The 21,327-nt window shown below is 48.6% G+C and overlaps 1 protein-coding gene across 3 annotated transcripts in view; it reads left to right on the top strand.

The window, feature by feature from the left end:
- The window catches only part of SEPTIN7 (septin 7), a 265,639-nt gene that overhangs the window by 5,717 nt on the left and 238,595 nt on the right, over nucleotides 1–21,327 (top strand). For 2 of the 3 annotated variants that reach the window (XM_063922500.1, XM_063922501.1), the window contains exon 1: nucleotides 2,830–2,876. The exons of the other annotated variant lie outside the window; for it this stretch is intronic. In XM_063922500.1, coding sequence (XP_063778570.1) covers nucleotides 2,871–2,876 — 6 coding nt within the window. In that variant the 5' untranslated portion in view covers nucleotides 2,830–2,870. Of the gene's footprint in view, nucleotides 1–2,829; nucleotides 2,877–21,327 lie in introns of those variants that run through there. 3 annotated transcript variants of the gene reach the window in all.

A 21,327-nucleotide genomic window follows, 5' to 3' on the forward strand; every position in this document is an offset into this window, starting at 1 on the left:
TACTAGATTTAGCTCATAGTCACGTTACCGCAGGACATTTAGGGGCAGAAAAAAACACTGAGTGAGTTTTACAAAGGTTCTTTTGGCCAGGGGTTTATAAAGAAGTGTCTGAATATTGTTCTTCCTGTCCTGAATGCCAGTATCATGCCCCTAGACCCCATTTCAGGAGCCCACTAGTTCCCATGCCTATTATAGAGGTCCCGTTTGACAGAATAGCCATGGATCTCGTGGGGCCCTTGTTAAAGTCTGCTCGGGGCCATCAGTTTATCCTGGTAATTATGGACTATGCCACTCGATATCCTGAGGCTGTCCCTTTACGCACTATCACAACCAAGGCGATAGCTAGGGAGCTGGTGCAGGTATTTAGTAGAGTGGGAATACCAAAAGAAATTTTGACTGACCAAGGTACTCCATTTATGTCAAGGATCATGAAAGAGTTGTGCAAGTTATTTAAGGTCACTCACCTCAGGACGTCCATCTACCATCCCCAAACTGACGGGTTGGTGGAAAGGTTTAATAAAACATTAAAAAGTATGTTAAAAAAGGTTGTTGAGAGAGATGGGAAAAACTGGGATTGTTTGTTGCCCTACTTGTTAATGGCCATCAGAGAAGTTCCTCAGTCCTCTACGGGATTTTCTCCATTTGATTTGTTGTATGGTAGACACCCCAGAGGGCTGTTGGATATTGCCAAAGAGACGTGGGAAGGACAGCCCACTCCTTATAGAAGCGTTATTGAGCATGTAACACAAATGCAGGATAGGATTGCAGCCGTGGTACCTGTTGTCAGAGAGCACATGGAACAGGCCCAAAGTGCTCAACAGAGGGTCTATAACCGGAGTGCCAAGATACGGGAATTTGCTCCTGGAGATAGAGTTCTTGTTTTGGTACCCACTGTGGAAAGCAAATTCCTAGCTAAATGGCAGGGTCCATTTGAGATTAGGGAAAAAGTGAATGAGGTTAATTACAAAGTATACCAGCCGGGAAAGAGAAAACCCGAACAGATCTACCATGTTAACTTAATCAAACCCTGGAAAGATAGGTTGTCTCTGTCAGCGGAGCCTTGCCCTTCGGTGTCTTCACCCCGGTTGCTTCCCGCAGTGAAGGTGTCAGAGACATTATCAGCTGATCAGAACAATCAGGTTAAAGAATTTCTCATCCAAAATAGGGAGGTATTTTCAGAGCTGCCTGGCCGAACGACCATAATAAAACATGACATTGTCACAGAACCAGGGGTCAGGGTTCATTTAAAGCCATATAGGATTCCTGAAGCTCAGCGAGAAGCTATTTCTAAGGAAGTTAAAACCATGTTAGAACTGGGAGTCATAGAGGAGTCTAACAGTGAGTGGTCCAGTCCCATAGTGCTCATCCCGAAGCCCGACGGTAGCATACGCTTCTGTAATGACTTTCGTAAGTTAAATGAGGTGTCCAAGTTTGACGCATACCCCATGCCCCGTGTGGATGAGCTTGTAGAAAGGCTGGGAACAGCCAGGTTTCTCACCACATTGGACCTGACCAAAGGTTACTGGCAAATACCTTTATCTGATAGCGCCAAAGAAAAAACAGCCTTTTCGGTTCCGGAGGGGCTGTACCAGTATAAGATGTTACCCTTTGGGTTGCATGGGGCTCCAGCAACCTTTCAACGGGCGATGGATAAAATTTTGAGGCCCCATAGAAAATATGCAGCTGCCTATTTGGATGATGTGGTAATTCACAGTACAGACTGGGGGTCCCATTTGGTTAAAGTACAAGCAGTACTGGACTCAATCAGAGAGGCAGGGTTAACTGCTAACCCAAAGAAGTGCTGCCTCGCAATGGAGGAGGTCAAATACTTGGGCTTCACCATAGGCAGAGGTCTGATTAGGCCCCAATTGAATAAAGTTGATGCTATTCAAAACTGGCCTCGTCCAGTGAATAAAAAACAGGTAAGGGTTTTTTTGGGAATTACTGGGTACTATAGACGGTTTATTCCTAATTTTGCGACCACAGCGGTGCCGTTGTCAGACCTTACCAAAGGGAAGCAGTCAAATGTGGTGAAATGGAACCCTGATGCAGAAAAGGCGTTCCAAGCGTTAAAAGTGGCTTTGTGTTCACAACCGGTGTTGATAACACCAGATTTTTCAAAAGAATTTGTGGTACAGACAGATGCCTCAGAGGTAGGGATAGGTGCTGTGCTGTCCCAAACCAGAGATGGGGACGAACACCCTATCATTTATTTGAGTAGGAAACTCAATGAGCATGAAAAAAGGTATGCCATTGTGGAAAAGGAGGCTTTGGCCATTAAGTGGGCACTAGATACCTTGAGATATTACCTCTTGGGTAGACAATTCAGACTAGTGACAGACCATGCCCCTTTAAAATGGATGTATGTAAATAGAGGCAAGAATGCTCGTGTAACTAGATGGTTTCTAGCGTTGCAGGACTTTAAGTTTACTGTCGAACATAGACCGGGAACACAATTGGCCAACGCAGATGCATTGTCTCGCATCTTCTGTTTGGGGGCTACAAGTGTTCCGGCCCCTAGGTCGAAACAGGGGAGGGGGATATGTGACAAGAACACTGGGATAGTGTTTGAGGGCAGGTATATTTGTCCCAGGTTCTTGTCTTACATGTTTTAGAAAATGTTAACTTCTAGGAAAAATGCTTTTTGTTTTGTCTGAACCTTTTCAGTTTGCTGTAAAAGCTGGGTAAAGGCTCTGAGAGAGAGAGATAAGGCGAGTTCTAGACATTGGGCCCAGTTCGGGTCTTTGGCCTCACAGAGGGCTAATCAGGGTTTCAGCTGTGTAAGAGTGTTATAGTGCTTCTAACCTGATTAGTATGGGCAGACTGCCTGGGAAGGCTGGAGGATCTGTGTGTGAGAGACACGCTTTCTGATGCAAGTAAGCTATACAGTATGTACTGACGAACTCTGTGTTTTGTTTAGTGACAGTTAGGAATATCTTATGTTTAGTTAGTGCCGGACAGGCAAGGTATTTTTATTTTGGGGCTTGTTTTATTTTCTGTTTCAATAAAACTGGCCGGGGTCAGTTGTACCAGAAACTGGACTTGTGTTGTTCCTCAGCTGCTGCGTGCGGCCGTATTCCCCAGGAAAAGGCGCCTTGCACCCCTACAGTGTTACAACATATATATATATATATATATATATATATATATATATATATATATATATATATATCTATATATATATATCTATATATCTATCTATGTGTGTGTAATATATATATATATAAAAAAGCAGCTATAGGGAAAACACTCATTGATAGTGGGATCCCAGTGTTATATAGTGCTCTGGTGTGTGCTGGCATACTCTCTCTCTGTCTCCCCAAAGGGCTTTGTGGGGTCCTGTCCTCTGTCAGAGCATTCCCTGTGTGTTTGCGGTGTGTCGGTACGGCTGTGTCGACATGTTTGATGAGGAGGCTTATGTGGAGGCGGAGCAGATGCCTGTAAATGTGATGTCACCCCCTGCGGGGTCGACACCTGAGTGGATGGTGCTGTGGAAGGAATTACGTTATAGTGTCTACTCCTTACATAAAAGGTTTGACGACATACCTAATGTGGGACAGCCGGCTTCTCAGCCTGTGCCTGCCCAGGCGTCTCAAAAACCATCAGGGGCTCTAAAACGCCCGCTACCTCAGATGGTTGCCACAGATGTCGACACGGATACTGACTCCAGTGTCGACGACGAAGAGACTAATGTAACTTCCAGTAGGGCCACACGTTACATGATTGAGGCAATGAAAAATGTGTTGCACATTTCTGATGTTACCCCCGGTACCACAAAAAAGGGTATAATGTTTGGAGAGAAAAAACTACCAGTAGCTTTTCCTTCATCTGAAGAGTTAAATGAAGTGTGTGAAGAAGCGTGGGCTTCCCCTGATAAAAAGATGGTAATTTCTAAGAGGTTACTAATGGCGTACCCTTTCCCGCCAGAGGATAGGTCACGCTGGGAAACATCCCCTAGGGTGCATAAAGCGCTCACACGCTTGTCAAAGAAGGTGGCACTACCGTCTCCGGATACGGCCGCCCTGAAGGAATCTGCTGATAGAAAGCAGGAGGCTATCCTGAAATCTATATATACACACACAGGTGTGATACTGAGACCGGCTATAGCTTCAGCCTGGATGTGCAGCGCTGCTGCTGCGTGGTCAGATTCCCTGTCAGAAAATATAGATACCCTAGACAGGGACACTATTTTGCTAAACGTAGAGCATATAAAAGACGCACTTTTATACATGAGGGATGCACAGAGGGATATTTGCCGGCTGGCATCCAAAATTAGTGCAATGTCCATTTCTGCCAGGAGAGGGTTATGGACTCGGCAGTGGACAGGTGATGCAGATTCCAAACGACACATGGAAGTTCTGCCTTATAAGGGTGAGGAATTGTTCGGGGATGGTCTCTCGGACCTCGTTTCCACAGCAACAGCTGGGAAGTCTACATTTTTACCCCATGTTCCCTCACAACCAAAGAAAGCACCGTATTATCAGGTACAGTCCTTTCGGCCCAATAGGGGCAAGCGGGTTAAAGGCGCGTCCTTTCTGCCCAGAGGCAGAGGTAGAGGGAAAAAGCTGCAGCATACAGCCAGTTCCCAGGAGCAAAAGTCCTCCCCCGCTTCCTCTAAGTCCACAGCATGACGCTGGGGCTCCACAGGCGGAGCCAGGTACGGTGGGGGCCCGTCTCAAAAATTTCAGCAATCAGTGGGCTCGCTCACGGGTGGATCCCTGGATCCTTCAAGTAGTATCTCAGGGGTACAAACTGGAATTCGAGATTTCCCCTCCCCCCCCACCCCTGCCGTTTCCTCAAATCTGCCTTGCCAACCACTCCCTCAGGCAGGGAGGCAGTGTTACAGGCAATTCAAAAGCTGTATTCACAACAAGTGATAGTAAAGGTGCCCCTACTTCAACAAGGAAGGGGTTACTATTCCACAATGTTTGTGGTACCGAAACCGGACGGTTCGGTGAGACCCATTTTAAATTTGAAATCCTTGAACACATATATAAAAAAATTCAAGTTCAAGATGGAATCGCTCAAGGCGGTTATTGCAAGCCTGGACGAGGGAGATTACATGGTATCGCTGGACATCAAGGATGCTTACCTACATGTCCCCATTTACCATCCTCACCAGGAGTACCTCAGGTTTGTGGTACAAGATTGTCATTACCAATTCCAGACGTTGCCGTTCGGTCTCTCCACGGCTCCGAGGGTCTTTATCAAGGTAATGGCGGAAATGATGATACTCCTTCGAAGGAAGGGAGTTTTAATTATCCCGTACTTGGACGATCTCCTGATAAAGGCGAGGTCCAGAGAGCAGTTGTTGGTAGGGGTAGCACTATCTCGGGAAGTGCTACAACAGCACGGCTGGATTCTAAACATTACAGTCACAGCTGGTCCCTACGACACGCCTGCTGTTCCTAGGGATGGTTCTTGATACAGAACAGAGAAAAGTGTTCCTCCCGGAGGAAAAGGCCAAGGAGCTGTCATCTCTAGTCAAAGGCCTCTTAAAACCAAAACAGGTGTCGGTGCATTATTGCACGCGGATCCTGGGAAAAATGGTAGCTTCCTACGAAGCGATTCCATTCGGCAGGTTTCATGCAAGAACCTTTCAGTGGGACCTGTTGGACAAGTGGTCCGGATCGCATCTTCAGATGCATCGTCTGATAACCCTGTCTCCGAGGGCAAGGGTGTCTCTGCTGTGGTGGCTGCAGAGTGCTCATCTTCAAGAGGGCCGCAGATTCGGCATACAGGACTGGGTCCTGGTGACCACGGATGCCAGCCTTCGAGGCTGGGGAGCAGTTACACAGGGAAGAAACTTCCAAGGACTATGGTCAAGTCAGGAGACTTCCCTGCACATAAATATTCTGGAACTGAGGGCCATTTACAATGCCCTAAGTCAGGCAAAACCCCTGCTTCAAAACCAGCCGGTACTGATCCAGTCAGACAACATCACGGCGGTCGCCCATGTAAATCGACAGGGCGGCACGAGAAGCAGGACGGCGATGGCAGAAGCCACAAGGATTCTCCGATGGGCGGAAAATCACGTGTTAGCACGGTCAGCAGTGTTCATTCCGGGAGTGGACAACTGGGAAGCAGACTTCCTCAGCAGGCACGACCTCCACCCGGGAGAGTGGGGACTTCATCCAGAAGTCTTTCAAATGATTGTAAACCAGTGGGAAAAACCACAGGTGGACATGATGGCGTCCCGCCTAAACAAAAAGCGAGAAAAATATTGCGCCAGGTGGAGAGACCCGCAGGCGATAGCTGTGGACGCTCTGGTAACACCGTGGGTGTACCGATCGGTTTATGTGTTCCCTCCTCTTCCTCTCATACCAAAGGTACTGAGGATAATAAGGAGAAGAGGAGTAAGAACTATACTCATTGTTCCGGATTGGCCAAGAAGAGCGTGGTATCCGGAACTTCAAGAAATGATGTCAGAGGACCCATGGCCTCTACCGCTCAGACAGGACCTGCTGCAGCAGGGGCCCTGTCTGTTCCAAGACTTACCGCGGCTGCGTTTGACGGCATGGCGGTTGAACGCCGGATCCTGAAGGAAAAGGGCATTCCGGAGGAAGTTATTCCTACGCTGATAAAAGCTAGGAAAGAAGTAACCGCAAACCATTATCAACGCATATGGCGAAAATATGTTGCGTGGTGTGAGGCCAGGAAGCCCCCAACGGAAGAATTTCAGCTGGGCCGGTTCCTGCACTTCCTACAGTCAGGGGTGACTATGGGCCTAAAATTGGGTTCCATTAAGGTCCAGATTTCGGCTCTATCGATTTTCTTCCAGAGAGAATTGGCTTCACTACCTGAAGTTCAGACTTTTGTTAAGGGAGTGCCGCATAGTCAGCCCCTTTTGTGCTTCCAGTGGCACCTTGGGATCTCAACGTGGTGTTGAATTTCCTAAAGTCACATTGATTTGAGCCACTGAAAACCGTGGATTTGAAATATCTCACGTGGAAAGTGGTCATGTTGTTGGCCTTGGCTTCGGCCAGGCGTGTTTCAGAATTGGCGGCTTTGTCATGTAAAAGCCCTTATCTGATTTTCCATATGGATAGGGCAGAATTGAGGACTCGTCCCCAGTTTCTACCCAAAGTGGTATCATCTTTTCATCTGAACCAACCTATCGTGGTGCCTGCGGCTACAAATGACTTGGAGGCTTCCAAGTTGTTGGATGTAGTCAGGGCCCTAAAAATTTATGTTTCCAGGACAGCTGGAGTCAGGAAGACTGACTCGCTCTTTATCCTGTATGCGCCCAACAAGTTGGGTGCACCTGCTTCTAAGCAGACTATTGCTCGCTGGATCTGTAGTACGATTCAGCTTGCACATTCTGCGGCTGGACTGCCGCATCCTAAATCAGTGAAAGCCCATTCCACGAGGAAAGTGGGCTCTTCTTGGGCGGCTGCCCGAGGGGTCTCGGCTCTTCAAATTTGCCGAGCTGCTACTTGGTCAGGGGCAAACACGTTTGCAAAATTCTACAAATTTGATACCCTGGCTGAGGAGGACCTTGAGTTCTCTCATTCGGTGCTGCAGAGTTATCCGCACTCTCCCGCCCGTTTGGGAGCTTTGGTATAATCCCCATGGTCCTTACGGAGTCCCCAGCATCCACTTAGGACGTTAGAGAAAATAAGAATTTACTCACCGGTAATTCTATTTCTCATAGTCCGTAGTGGATGCTGGGCGCCCATCCCAAGTGCGGATTGTCTGCAATACTTGTATATAGTTATTGCTTAACTAAAGGGTTATTGTTGAGCTATCTGTTGAGAGGCTCAGTTGTTATCATGCTGTTAACTGGGTATTGTATCACGAGTTATACGGTGTGATTGGTGTGGCTGATATGAGTCTTACCCGGGATTCAAAATCCTTCCTAATTGTGTCAGCTCTTCCGGGCACAGTATCCTAACTGAGGTCTGGAGGGGGGTCTTGGTGGGAGGAGCCAGTGCACACCAGTAGTCTAAAAGCTTTCTTTATAGTTGTGCCCAGTCTCCTGCGGAGCCGCTGATCCCCATGGTCCTTACGGAGTCCCCAGCATCCACTACGGACTATGAGAAATAGAATTACCGGTGAGTAAATTCTTATTTTTCCTATCTCTTAGCTTGACAGGGGATGATGTGTTTGTTACTAGAACATTTACCTCTATTCCCAGTAATACGCCTCTGTGTAGCCGTACTGGAAGAGGGTGGCTCCTTGGAGAAGGCAGAGTGTGCTTGGGGCGGTTGTAAGTCCCCGCTGTTCAGCTTAAGGTGTCCGCCCGCTGGTATTTGCTGCTGGTCCCTCTCCCTCACGCCGCTGTCTGAAGCCGTCTCCCCGGGTGCAGCTTTGCTCCGCTAGCCGCAGCACCTGTATCTCCGGCGGGACCGGAGGTGCGGGTGGCCGGAAGGGCAGCGGGGCGAAGGGGAAGTGCGGCTGGCGGGCGGAAGCGCTGTGAGAGACAGCGTGCGGCGGTTGGCGGGCGGAAGTGCTGGAGCGGCCGTCCTATAGGCTGGGACGGTCTGCTCAGCGCCGCTCTCTATGGTTTTTTGGGATTTAAATAATGGCGCTGCACACTAGGAGTGAGACACTCCTATAAGCTGGGCAGGTTGTATGCTTACCAGCAGGATGGATAGAGAGCCTTCTCCCCATAAGCCAATGAGTGCCCGGAAGAGGTAAGTCCTCATAAAGGACATGTTCTTTTCTCAGGTTTTGATTTTCCTGCGTAGTTAGGATTTTAATTTAGTGCTACTGCTGTTCATTTCTCTGACGTCCTAGTGGATGCTGGGAACTCCGTAAGGACCATGGGGAATAGCGGCTCCGCAGGAGACTGGGCACAAAAGTAAAGCTTTAGGACTACCTGGTGTGCACTGGCTCCTCCCCCTATGACCCTCCTCCAAGCCTCAGTTAGATTTTTGTGCCCGAACGAGAAGGGTGCACACTAGGGGCTCTCCTGAGCTGCTTAGTGAAAAGTTTAGTTTTAGGTTTTTTATTTTCAGTGAGACCTGCTGGCAACAGGCTCACTGCATCGAGGGACTAAGGGGAGAAGAAGCGAACTCACCTGCGTGCAGAGTGGATTGGGCTTCTTAGGCTACTGGACACCATTAGCTCCAGAGGGATCGAACACAGGCCCAGCCATGGAGTCCGGTCCCAGAGCCGCGCCGCCGGCCCCCTTACAGAGCCAGAAGCAAGAAGAGGTCCGGAAAATCGGCGGCAGAAGACATCCTGTCTTCACCAAGGTAGCGCACAGCACTGCAGCTGTGCGCCATTGCTCCTCAGCACACTTCACACTTCGGTCACTGAGGGTGCAGGGCGCTAGGGGGGGGCGCCCTGAGCAGCAATAAAAACACCTTGGCTGGCGAAAATACATCACATATAGCCCCCAGGGCTATATGGATGAATTTTAACCCCTGCCAGATTACACTGAAAAACGGGAGAAAAGGCCGCCGAGAAAGGGGCGGAGCCTATCTCCTCAGCACACTGGCGCCATTTTCCCTCACAGCTCCGTTGGAGGGAAGCTCCCTGGCTCTCCCCTGCAGTCACTACACTACAGAAAGGGTTAAAAAAGAGAGGGGGGCACTAATTAGGCGCAGTATAAACAATACAGCAGCTATAAGGGGAAAAACACTTATATAAGGTTATCCCTGTATATATATATATATATATAGCGCTCTGGTGTGTGCTGGCAAACTCTCCCTCTGTCTCCCCAAAGGGCTAGTGGGGTCCTGTCCTCTATCAGAGCATTCCCTGTGTGTGTGCTGTGTGTCGGTACGTTTGTGTCGACATGTATGAGGAGGAAAATGATGTGGAGGCGGAGCAAATTGCCCTTAATAGGGATGTCACCCCCTAGGGGGTCGACACCTGAGTGGATGAACTGCTGGAAGGAATTACATGACAGTGTCAGCTCTTTACAAAAGACAGTGATTGACATGAGACAGCCGGCTACTCAGCTTGTGCCTGTCCAGACGTCTCATAGGCCGTCAGGGGCTCTAAAGCGCCCGTTACCTCAGATGGCAAATACAGACGCCGACACGGATACTGACTCCAGTGTCGACGGTGAAGAGACAAATATGACTTCCAGTAGGGCCACACGTTACATGATTGAGGCAATGAAAAATGTTTTACACATTTCTGATAATACGAGTACCACCAATAGGGGTATTATGTTCGGTGAGGAAAAACTACCTGTAGTTTTCCTGAATCTGAGAAATTAAATGAGGTGTGTGATGAAGCGTGGGTTTCCCCCGATAAAAAAACTGATAATTTCTAAACAGTTATTGGCATTATATCCTTTCCCGCCAGAGGTTAGGGTGCGTTGGGAAACACCCCCTAGGGTGGATAAAGCGCTCACACGCTTGTCAAAACAGGGGCTCTACCCTCTCCTGAGATGGCCGCCCTTAAGGATCCTGCTGATAGAAAGCAGGAGGGTATCCTAAAATGTATTTACACAACATACTGGTGTTATACTGCGACCAGCAATCGCCTCAGCCTGGATGTGCAGTGCTGGGTTGGCGTGGTCGGATTCCCTGACTGAAAATATTGATACCCTAGATAGGGACAGTATATTATTGCCTATAGAGCATTTAAAAGATGCATTTCTATATATGTGTGATGCACAGCGGGATATTTGCCGACTGGCATCAAGAGTAAGTGCGCTGTCCATTTCTGCCAGAAGAGGGTTATGGACACGACAGTGGTCAGGTGATGCGGATTCCAAATGGCATATGGAAGTATTGCCTTATAAAGGGGAGGAGTTATTTGGGGTCGGTCTTTCAGACCTGGTGGCCACGGCAACAGCTGGGAAATCCACGTTTTTACCCCAGGTCGCCTCTCAACATAAGAAGACGCCGTATTATCAGGCGCAGTCCTTTCGTTCCCATAAGGGCAAGTGGGCAAAAGGTTCCTCATTTCTGCCCCGTGACAGAGGGAGAGGAAAAAGGCTGCAGAAATCAGCCAGTTCCCAGGAACAGAAGCCCTCTCCCGCCTCTGCCAAGCCCTCAGCATGACGCTGGGGCTTTACAAGCAGACAGGGAGGCAGTTTTGGAAGCCATTCACAAGCTGTATTCCCAGCAGGTGATAATCAAGGTACCCCTCCTGCAACAGGGAAAGGGGTATTATTCCACATTGTTGTGGTACCGAAGCCGGACGGCTCGGTGAGACCGATTTTAAATCTAAAATCTTTGAACACTTACATACAGAGGTTCAAATTCAAGAGAAGGGGACTTCATGGTGTCTCTGGACATCAAGGATGCTTACCTTCATGTCCCAATTTACCCTTCTCACCAAGGGTACCTCAGGTTTGTGGTACAGAACTGTCACTATCAGTTTCAGACGCTGCCGTTGGATGGTCCACGGCACCCCGGGTCTTTACCAAGGTAATGGCCGAAATGATGATACTCCTTCGAAGGAAGGGAGTTTTAGTTATCCCTTACTTGGACGATCTCCTGATAAGGGTAAGATCCAGGGAACAGTTGGAGGTCGGTGTAGCACTATCTCAGGTAGTGTTGCGACAGCACGGTTGGATTCTCAATATTCCAAAATCGCAGCTGGTTCCGACGACTCGTCTTCTGTTCCTAGGGATGATTCTGGACACAGTCCAGAAAAAGGTGTTTCTCCCGGAGGAGAAAGCCAGGGAGTTATCCGAGCTAGTCAGGAACCTCCTAAAACCGAGCCAAGTCTCAGTGCATCAATGCACAAGGGTTCTGGGAAAAATGGTGGCTTCCTACGAAGCAAGCCCATTCGGCAGATTCCACGCAAGAACTTTCCAGTGGGACCTGCTGGACAAATGGTCGGGGTTGCATCTTCAGATGCATCAGCGGATAACCCGGTCACCAAGGACAAGGGTGTCCCTCCTGTGGTGGTTGCAGAGTGCTCATCTTCTAGAGGGCCGCAGATTCGGCATTCAGGACTGGGTCCTGGTGACCACGGATGCCAGCCTGCGAGGCTGGGGAGCAGTCACACAGGGAAGAAATTTCCAGGGCTTATGGTCAAGCCTGGAGACATCACTTCACATAAATATCCTGGTGCTAAGAGCCATTTACAATGCTCTAAGCTTAGCAAGACCTCTGCTTCAAGGTCAGCCGGGTTGATCCAGTCGGACAACATCACGGCAGTCACCCACGTAAACAGACAGGGTGGCACAAGAAGCAGTCAATGGCAGAAGCTGCAAGGATTCTTCGCTGGGCGGAAAATCATGTGATAGCACTGTCAGCAGTATTCATTCCGGGAGTGGACAACTGGGAAGCAGACTTCCTCAGCAGACACGACCTCCACCTGGGAGAATGGGGACTTCACCCAGAAGTCTTCCACATGATTATAAACCGTTGGGAAAAACCAAAGGTGGACATGATGGCGTCCCGCCATCAACAAAAAACTCGACCGGTATTGCGCCAGGTCAAGGGACCCTCAGGCAATAGCTGTAGACGCTCTGGTAACACAGTGGGTGTACCAGTCAGTGTATGTGTTCCCTCCTCTGCCTCTCATACCCAAGGTACTGAGAATTATAAGATGGAGAGGAGTAAGCACTATATTCGTGGCTCCGGATTGGCCAAGAAGGACTTGGTACCCGGAACTTCAAGAGAGGCTCACGGAGGATCCGTGGCCTCTACCTCTAAGAAGGGACCTGCTCCAGCAAGGACCCTGTCTGTTCCAAACAGGAGTGACTATGGGCCTGAAATTGGGATCCATTAAGGTTAAAATTTCGGCCCTGTCAATTTCTTCCAGAAAGAACTAGCTTCAGTCCCTGAAGTGCAGACGTTTGTAAAAGGGGTACTGCATATACAGCCTCCTTTTGTGCCTCCAGTGGCACCTTGGGATCTCAATGTAGTTTTTTTGGGTTCCAAAAGTCACATTGGTTTGAACCACTTAAAGATGTTGGCCCTGGCCTGGGCCAGGCGCGTGTCAGAATTGGTGGCTTTATTCTGTAAAAGCCCTTATCTGATTTTCCATACGGACAGGGCGGAATTGAGGACTCGTCCTCGGTTTCTCCCTAAGGTGGTTTCAGCGTTTCACCTGAACCAACCTATTGTGGTGCCTGCGGCTACTAGGGACTTGGAGGACTCCAAGTTGCTAGACGTTGTCAGGGCCCTGAAAATATATGTTTCCAGGACGGCTGGAGTCAGAAAATCTGACTCGCTGTTTATCCTGTATGCACCCAACAAGCTGGGTGCTCCTGCTTCTAAGCAGACTATTGCTCGTTGGATTTGTAGTACAATTCAGCTTGCACATTTTGTGGCAGGCCTGCCACAGCCAAAATCTGTAAAAGCCCATTCCACACGGAAAGTGGGCTCATCTGGGGCGGCTGCCCGAGGGGTCTCTGCTTTACAACTTTGCCGAGCAGCTACTTGGTCAGGGGCAAACACGTTTGCTAAATTCTACAAATTTGATACCCTGGCTGAGGAGGACCTGGAGTTCTCTCATTCGGTGCTGCAGAGTCATCCGCACTCTCCCGCCCGTTTGGGAGCTTTGGTATAATCCCCATGGTCCTTACGGAGTTCCCAGCATCCACTAGGACGTCAGAGAAAATAAGAATTTACTTACCGATAATTCTATTTCTCGTAGTCCGTAGTGGATGCTGGGCGCCCATCCCAAGTGCGGATTGTCTGCAATACTTGTACATAGTGATTGTTAACTAAATCGGGTTATTGTTGTAGTGAGCCATCTTTTCTAGAGGCTCCTCTGTTATCATACTGTTAACTGGGTTTAGATCACAAGTTATACGGTGTGATTGGTGTGGCTGGTATGAGTCTTACCCGAGATTCAAAATCCTTCCTTATTGTGTACGCTCGTCCGGGCACTGTATCCTAACTGAGGCTTGGAGGAGGGTCATAGGGTAAGGAGCCAGTGCACACCAGGTAGTCCTAAAGCTTTACTTTTGTGCCCAGTCTCCTGCGGAGCCGCTATTCCCCATGGTCCTTACGGAGTTCCCAGCATCCACTACGGACTACAAGAAATAGAATTATCGGTAAGTAAATTCTTATTTTTTTTAGTGTGTCTCCTCCTAAGAAGAGACTATGCAAGAAGAGGCATATGGATATACAGTGTGCAGCATGTGATAAGATTTTTTTCTTCTACTGAGAATGTGAAGTTCTGTGAGGACTGTATACAGAGTGACATTCAGCAGGCCAGTCAGTCCAGTCAGATTCAGGAATTGAAGGACTGGATGAAGAGGTCTTTTGTTACGAAAGAACAGCTGGCTGATTTGCAGGGAAATAAGAGATCTAGATCCCTGGCTAGTATTGAGACTCAGGACGAGTCAGCTTCTTTGTATGCTGATTATCAAGCTTCCTCTAGTTCTGGGTCAGAAGAGAAGGAGGAAGTTAGAGAGTTTAATTTGGATCTTGTTGACAATCTCTTAAAGAATATATTTAAGACCATGAACTATAGGCAAAAGGATAAAGGAGATGAAGATAAGGATGTTTTGTTTGGAGATAAATCCAAAAGGAGCAGATGTTTTCCGGTTCACAGAGCATTGAAGGATGTAGTGTCTAAGGAGTGGCAGAACATCGATAAGAGACTTGGAAGTATTAAACGAGTGGATCGGATGTTTCCGGTAGAAGATGAGCAATTTCTGAGCTGGCGCACAGTGCCTAAGATTGATGCGGCGGTGGCAGAAATGGTGTCTAAAACTACGATTCTGTTAGAGGACGGTGCTGTCCTTAAGGATGGCATGGATAAGCGTATGGAGAGTGCGCTGAAGAAATTACATATGTCCTCGGCAGTATCCTTAAGGTCTGGTGTGGCTGTGGCGTCTGTTTCCAGAGCATCGAGAGTTTGGGGATCAGTGTTGTCCACAGATGTTGAAGAGAAAATCTCAAGGCAATATTTACAGAGAAGCCTGGGTATCATGCTCAAGGGCATAGAGTATCTGTGCGAAGCTTCTTTGGATGTGTTAGATTTCGCAGCAAAATCCATGGCGGCAGGGGTTATGGCTAGAAGAGCTTTATGGCTTAGATCATGGTCGGCGGATATGCATTTCAAGAACCGGTTGGTGTCATTGCCGTATGAGGGTTCCCTATTATTTGGAAATAAGCTTGAGGCTATTATACAAAAGATGTCATGGGGTAAGTCAGCGAGGTTGCCTCAGGACAAGAGAAATACATTTCCGTTTCCTTCTTCTAAGCAACAATTTAAAGTAGCAAGAAGTTATAGGCCGGGGCGAGCTTATATGGGAAGGTATTCCTCAGGGACGAATAGGCAGTCCTTTCGCCAGGCTTATAGGAGAGGTGGACGAAGACAATGACTGTCGCAAAGTTCCGGTATCATTTCCGGTGGGAGCCAGGCTCCAGAAGTTTGCCAGTCTCTGGCAGTATTCAATTCAGGACACTTGGGTACTGGATGTGATATCTCAAGGATACCGGATAGAGTTCTCCGAAGTTCCAAAGAGGGACAAATTTGTAAGTTCAAGAAGCCCAGCTGCGAGTCTGGAAGTAAAAGCTCTGGAAGACAGTTTGGAAAAGTTGATCCAGGTGAATGCAGTAGATCCTGTCCCGCCTTCAGAAAGAAAGAGGGGATTTTATTCCAGAATTTTTCTGATAAGAAAGGCGTCGGGAGATTTCAGAACGATACTAGATCTCAGACAGCTCAACAATTATGTAAAGACGATAAAGTTTCGTATGGAGACGATGAAATCTATTCTGTCAGGGGTAAGGAAAGAGGATTTCTTGTCGTCCATAGACCTAAAGGATGCTTACTTTCATGTGCCGGTACACACACCGCACAGAAAATACCTAAGGTTTTTTTGTCATGGGCAAGCATTTTCAATTTACATGCCTCCCTTTCGGTCTGAAGTCGTCTCCAAGGATATTTACCACGGTGCTGTCGGCACTGGTGACCGTAATAAGAGGTCAAAGAATAGCAATTTGGGCATATCTAGACGATCTACTGGTGTGCGGAGAGTCAAAGCAGGAAGTAAAGATGGCATTAGAAGTGACGCTGCAGATCCTACAGGGACATGGCTGGTTAATAAATTGGGAGAAAAGTCAACTAGAACCAAGGCAAGAAATTCAGTTTCTCGGAGTACAGGTGGATACTGCCAATTATACAATAGGTCTTTCAGAAGAAAGATGCTCAAGGATTCGGTGTCTGGCTTCTTTGCTAAGGGAATGCAACAGTGTGACTCTGCGTCAGGGGATGAGTCTTTTAGGTATGATGGCCTCCTCCATAGACGTGGTCCCGTGGGCGAGATGGCGGATGAGGGACCTTCAGCTAGAGATCCTAGGTTATTGTCGGAGACGTTATTCCCTGAATCATCGCATAAAGTTAGGCCAAGGGGCAAAACATTCCCTAGACTGGTGGATGGAAACAGAACTGGTCGACAGGAAGACAGCTTTGTCGGATCGTCACTTCCTCATTTTAACAACAGATGCAAGTGCAGTTGGTTGGGGGGCGCACCTGTTGCAACAGAACTGCCAAGGAAGGTGGAACCACCAGGAGAGAAGATTATCCTCAAACCACAGGGAAATGAGAGCTGTGTAGAAGGCGATTAAATATTTCCAGAAGCAGTTACAGGGGAAACATCTCAGGATATTTTCAGACAACGTAGCAGTGGTAGCCTATCTCAATCGGCAAGGAGGCACCAGAAGTCATGTATTAATGGAAGAGGTATCAAACATACTGCATTGGGCGGAAGGTCATCTCGAATCCCTATCAGCGCTACATGTTCCTGGAGTAGACAATTCTGTGGCAGATTTCTTCAGCAGACAAGAAGTGCTACCAGGAGAGTGGGAATTGAACGACAGTGTTCAATCAGATTGTACAGAGGTTCGGCCAGCCACAGGTGGATCTGATGGCCACACACATCAATGCGAAGGTTCCTCTGTTCTTCTCCCGATATCTCCCAGGATCAAGCGGGGTGGATGTCTTCTCTCTCCCATGGGGGTTCAGACTAGCATATGTTTTTCCTCCGTTTCCAATGATTGCACGTATTCTAAGGAAGATCAGAGAAGAGAGGGCGCAGGTCATAATAGTTCTTCCATATTGGCCGAAGAGAGCGTGGTTTCCTTCAGTACTGAGGATGACAGCAGGGGAACCTTGGACGTTGCCGCTGATAATGGACCTGATTCATCAGGGTCCATTGCTGCACCCGAATTTGCAACAACTTCATTTGACGGCATGGAAATTGAACGGCAATTATTGAGAGATAAGGGGTTGTCTGAGCAAGCTGTTAATTTGCTGATTCAGTCGAGAAAGAAGGTATCCTCTAAGGTCTACTATAGAGTCTGGAAGACTTTCATTTCCTGGTCCGGCTCAAGATTTAACCCACAGAAAGCTGAGACATCGCAGGTCCTCCAATTCTTGTTTGATGGGTTTGAGAAGGGGCTGGCGGTATCTACTATCAAGGTCCAGATAGCAGCACTGAGTGTCCTATTGGAGCGAAGATTATCTGATGAGAGCTTAGTGAGGAAGTTCTGTCAGGCAATTAAAAGGATAAGACCTCGCTTCAGGTCGGTTGTCGCTCCGTGGGATCTGAATTTAGTTTTAAATTCATTAATGTTGTCTCCGTTTGAGCCATTGCAGGACGTCTCGGTTAAATTTCTAACTTGGAAAGTAGTGTTCCTGGTAGCCATTACATCAGCCAGAAGAGTTGGAGAGCTACAGGCCCTGTGGTCGGAGGAGCCCTACCTTAATTTCTCTAACGTCCTAGTGGATGCTGGGGACTCCGAAAGGACCATGGGGAATAGCGGCTCCGCAGGAGACTGGGCACAAAAGTAAAAAGCTTTAGGACTACCTGGTGTGCACTGGCTCCTCCCCCTATGACCCTCCTCCAAGCCTCAGTTAGATTTTTGTGCCCGAACGAGACGGGTGCAGGCTAAGGGGCTCTCCTGAGCTGCTTAGTGTAAAAGTTTAAAGTAGGTTTTTTATTTTCAGTGAGACCTGCTGGCAACAGGCTCACTGCACCGAGGGACTAAGGGGAGAAGAAGCGAACTCACCTGCGTGCAGAGTGGATTGGGCTTCTTAGGCTACTGGACATTAGCTCCAGAGGGACGATCACAGGCCCAGCCATGGATGGGTCCCAGAGCCGCGCCGCCGGCCCCCTTACAGAGCCAGAAGACTGAAGAGGTCCGGAAAATCGGCGGCAGAAGACGTCCTGTCTTCAATAAGGTAGCGCACAGCACCGCAGCTGTGCGCCATTGCTCTCAGCACACTTCACACTCCGGTCACTGAGGGTGCAGGGCGCTGGGGGGGGGCGCCCTGAGACGCAATAAAACACCTTTTTTTGGCAAAAAATACATCACATATAGCTCCTGGGCTATATGGATGCATTTAACCCCTGCCAATTTTTCCATAAAAAAGCGGGAGAAAGGCCGCCGAGAAGGGGGCGGAGCCTATCTCCTCAGCACACTGGCGCCATTTTTTCCTCACAGCTCCGTTGGAGGAAGGCTCCCTGACTCTCCCCTGCAGTCCTGCACTACAGAAACAGGGTAAACAAGAGAGGGGGGGCACTAAATTGGCATATAAATATATACAGCAGCTATATTAGGGAAAAACACTTATATAAGGTTATCCCTATATATATATATATATATATAGCGCTCTGGTGTGTGCTGGCAAACTCTCCCTCTGTCTCCCCAAAGGGCTAGTGGGGTCCTGTCCTCTATCAGAGCATTCCCTGTGTGTGTGCTGTGTGTCGGTACGTTGTGTCGACATGTATGAGGAGGAAAATGGTGTGGAGGCGGAGCAATTGCCTGTGTTAGTGATGTCACCCCCTAGGGAGTCGACACCTGACTGGATGGTCTTATGGAAAGAATTACGTGATAGTGTCGGCACTTTACAAAAGACTGTTGACGACATGAGACAGCCGGCAAATCAGTTAATACCTGTACAGGCGTCTCAAACACCGTCAGGGGCTATAAAACGCCCGTTACCTCAGGTCGATACAGACACTGACACGGACACTGACTCCAGTGTCGACGGTGAGGAAACAAACGTATTTTCCAGTAGGGCCACACGTTACATGATCACAGCAATGAAGGAGGTTTTGAACATTTCTGATACTACAAGTACCACAAAAAAGGGTATTATGTGGGGTGTGAAAACTACCCGTAGTTTTTCCTGAATCAGATGAATTAAATGAGGTGTGTGATGAAGCGTGGGTTTCCCCCGATAAAAAACTGCTAATTTCTAAAAAATTATTGGCATTATACCCTTTCCCGCCAGAGGTTAGGGCGCGTTGGGAAACACCCCCTAGAGTGGATAAGGCGCTCACACGCTTATCAAAACAAGTGGCGTTACCGTCTCCTGATACGGCCGCCCTCAAGGAACCAGCTGATAGGAAGCTGGAAAATATCCTAAAAAGTATATACACACATACTGGTATTATACTGCGACCGGCAATCGCCTCAGCCTGGATGTGCAGTGCTGGGGTGGCTTGGTCGGATTCCCTGACTGAAAATATTGATACCCTGGACAGGGACAATATATTATTGACTATAGAGCATTTAAAGGATGCATTTCTATATATGCGTGATGCACAGAGGGATATTTGCACTCTGGCATCAAGAGTAAGTGCGATGTCCATTTCTGCCAGAAGAGGGTTATGGACGCGACAGTGGTCAGGTGATGCGGATTCCAAACGGCATATGGAAGTATTGCCGTATAAAGGGGAGGAGTTATTTGGGGTCGGTCTATCGGACCTGGTGGCCACGGCAACGGCTGGGAAATCCACCTTTTTACCCCAAGTCACCTCGCAGCAGAAAAAGATACCGTCTTTTCAGGCTCAGTCCTTTCGTCCCCATAAGGGCAAGCGGGCAAAAGGCCACTCATATCTGCCCGGGGCAGAGGAAGGGGAAAAAGACTGCAGCAGACAGCCTCTTCCCACGAACAGAAGCCCTCCCCCGCTTCTGCCAAGTCCTCAGCATGACGCTGGGGCCTTACAAGCGGACTCAGGCACGGTGGGGGCCCGTCTCAAGAATTTCAGCGCGCAGTGGGCTCACTCGCAAGTGGACCCCTGGATCCTGCAGGTAGTATCTCAGGGGTACAAATTGGAATTCGAGACGTCTCCCCCTCGCCGGTTCCTGAAGTCTGCTTTACCAACGTCTCCCCCCGACAGGGAGGCGGTATTGGAAGCCATTCACAAGCTGTATTCCCAGCAAGTGATAATCAAGGTACCCCTCCTACAACAGGGAAAGGGGTATTATTCCACGCTGTTTGTGGTACCGAAGCCGGACGGCTCGGTGAGACCCATTTTAAATCTGAAATCCTTGAACACTTACATAAAAAGGTTCAAGTTCAAGATGGAGTCACTCAGAGCAGTGATAGCGAACCTGGAAGAAGGGGACTATATGGTGTCTCTGGACATCAAGGATGCTTACCTCCATGTCACAATTTGCCCTTCTCACCAAGGGTACCTCAGGTTTGTGGTACAGAACTGTCACTATCAGTTTCAGACGCTGCCGTTTGGATTGTCCACGGCACCCAGGGTCTTTACCAAGGTAATGGCCGAAATGATGATTCTTCTTCGAAGAAAAGGCGTCTTAATTATCCCTTACTTGGACGATCTCCTGATAAGGGCAAGGTCCAGAGAACCGTTAGAGGTCGGAGTAGCACTATCTCAAGTAGTACTACGACAGCACGGATGGATTCTAAATATTCCAAAATCGCAGCTGATTCCGACGACACGTCTGCTGTTCCTAGGAATGATTCTGGACACAGTACAGAAAAAGGTGTTTCTCCCGGAAGAGAAAGCGAGGGAGTTATCCGACCTAGTCAGGAACCTCCTAAGACCAGGCCAAGTGTCAGTACATCAATGCACAAGGGTCCTGGGAAAGATGGTAGCTTCTTACGAAGCGATTCCATTCGGCAGATTCCACGCAAGAACTTTTCAGTGGGATCTGCTGGACAAATGGTCCGGATCGCATCTTCAAATGCATCAGCGGATAACCCTGTCTCCAAGGACAAGGGTGTCTCTCCTGTGGTGGTTACAGAGTGCTCATCTCCTAGAGGGCCGCAGATTCGGCATTCAGGATTGGGTCCTGGTGACCACGGATGCCAGCCTGAGAGGCTGGGGAGCAGTCACACAGGGAAGAAATTTCCAGGGCTTGTGGTCAAGCATGGAAACGTCACTTCACATAAATATCCTGGAACTAAGGGCCATTTACAATGCCCTAAGTCAGGCAAGACCTCTGCTTCAGGGTCAGCCGGTGTTGATCCAGTCGGACAACATCACGGCAGTCGCCCACGTAAACAGACAGGGCGGCACAAGAAGCAGGAGGGCAATGACGGAAGTGGCAAGGATTCTTCGCTGGGCGGAAAATCATGTGATAGCACTGTCAGCAGTGTTCATTCCGGGAGTGGACAACTGGGAAGCAGACTTCCTCAGCAGACACGATCTTCACCCGGGGGAGTGGGGACTTCACCCAGAAGTCT

This window comes from Pseudophryne corroboree, chromosome 5 (assembly GCF_028390025.1).
Source record: "Pseudophryne corroboree isolate aPseCor3 chromosome 5, aPseCor3.hap2, whole genome shotgun sequence".
NCBI classification, from domain to species: domain Eukaryota; kingdom Metazoa; phylum Chordata; class Amphibia; order Anura; family Myobatrachidae; genus Pseudophryne; species Pseudophryne corroboree.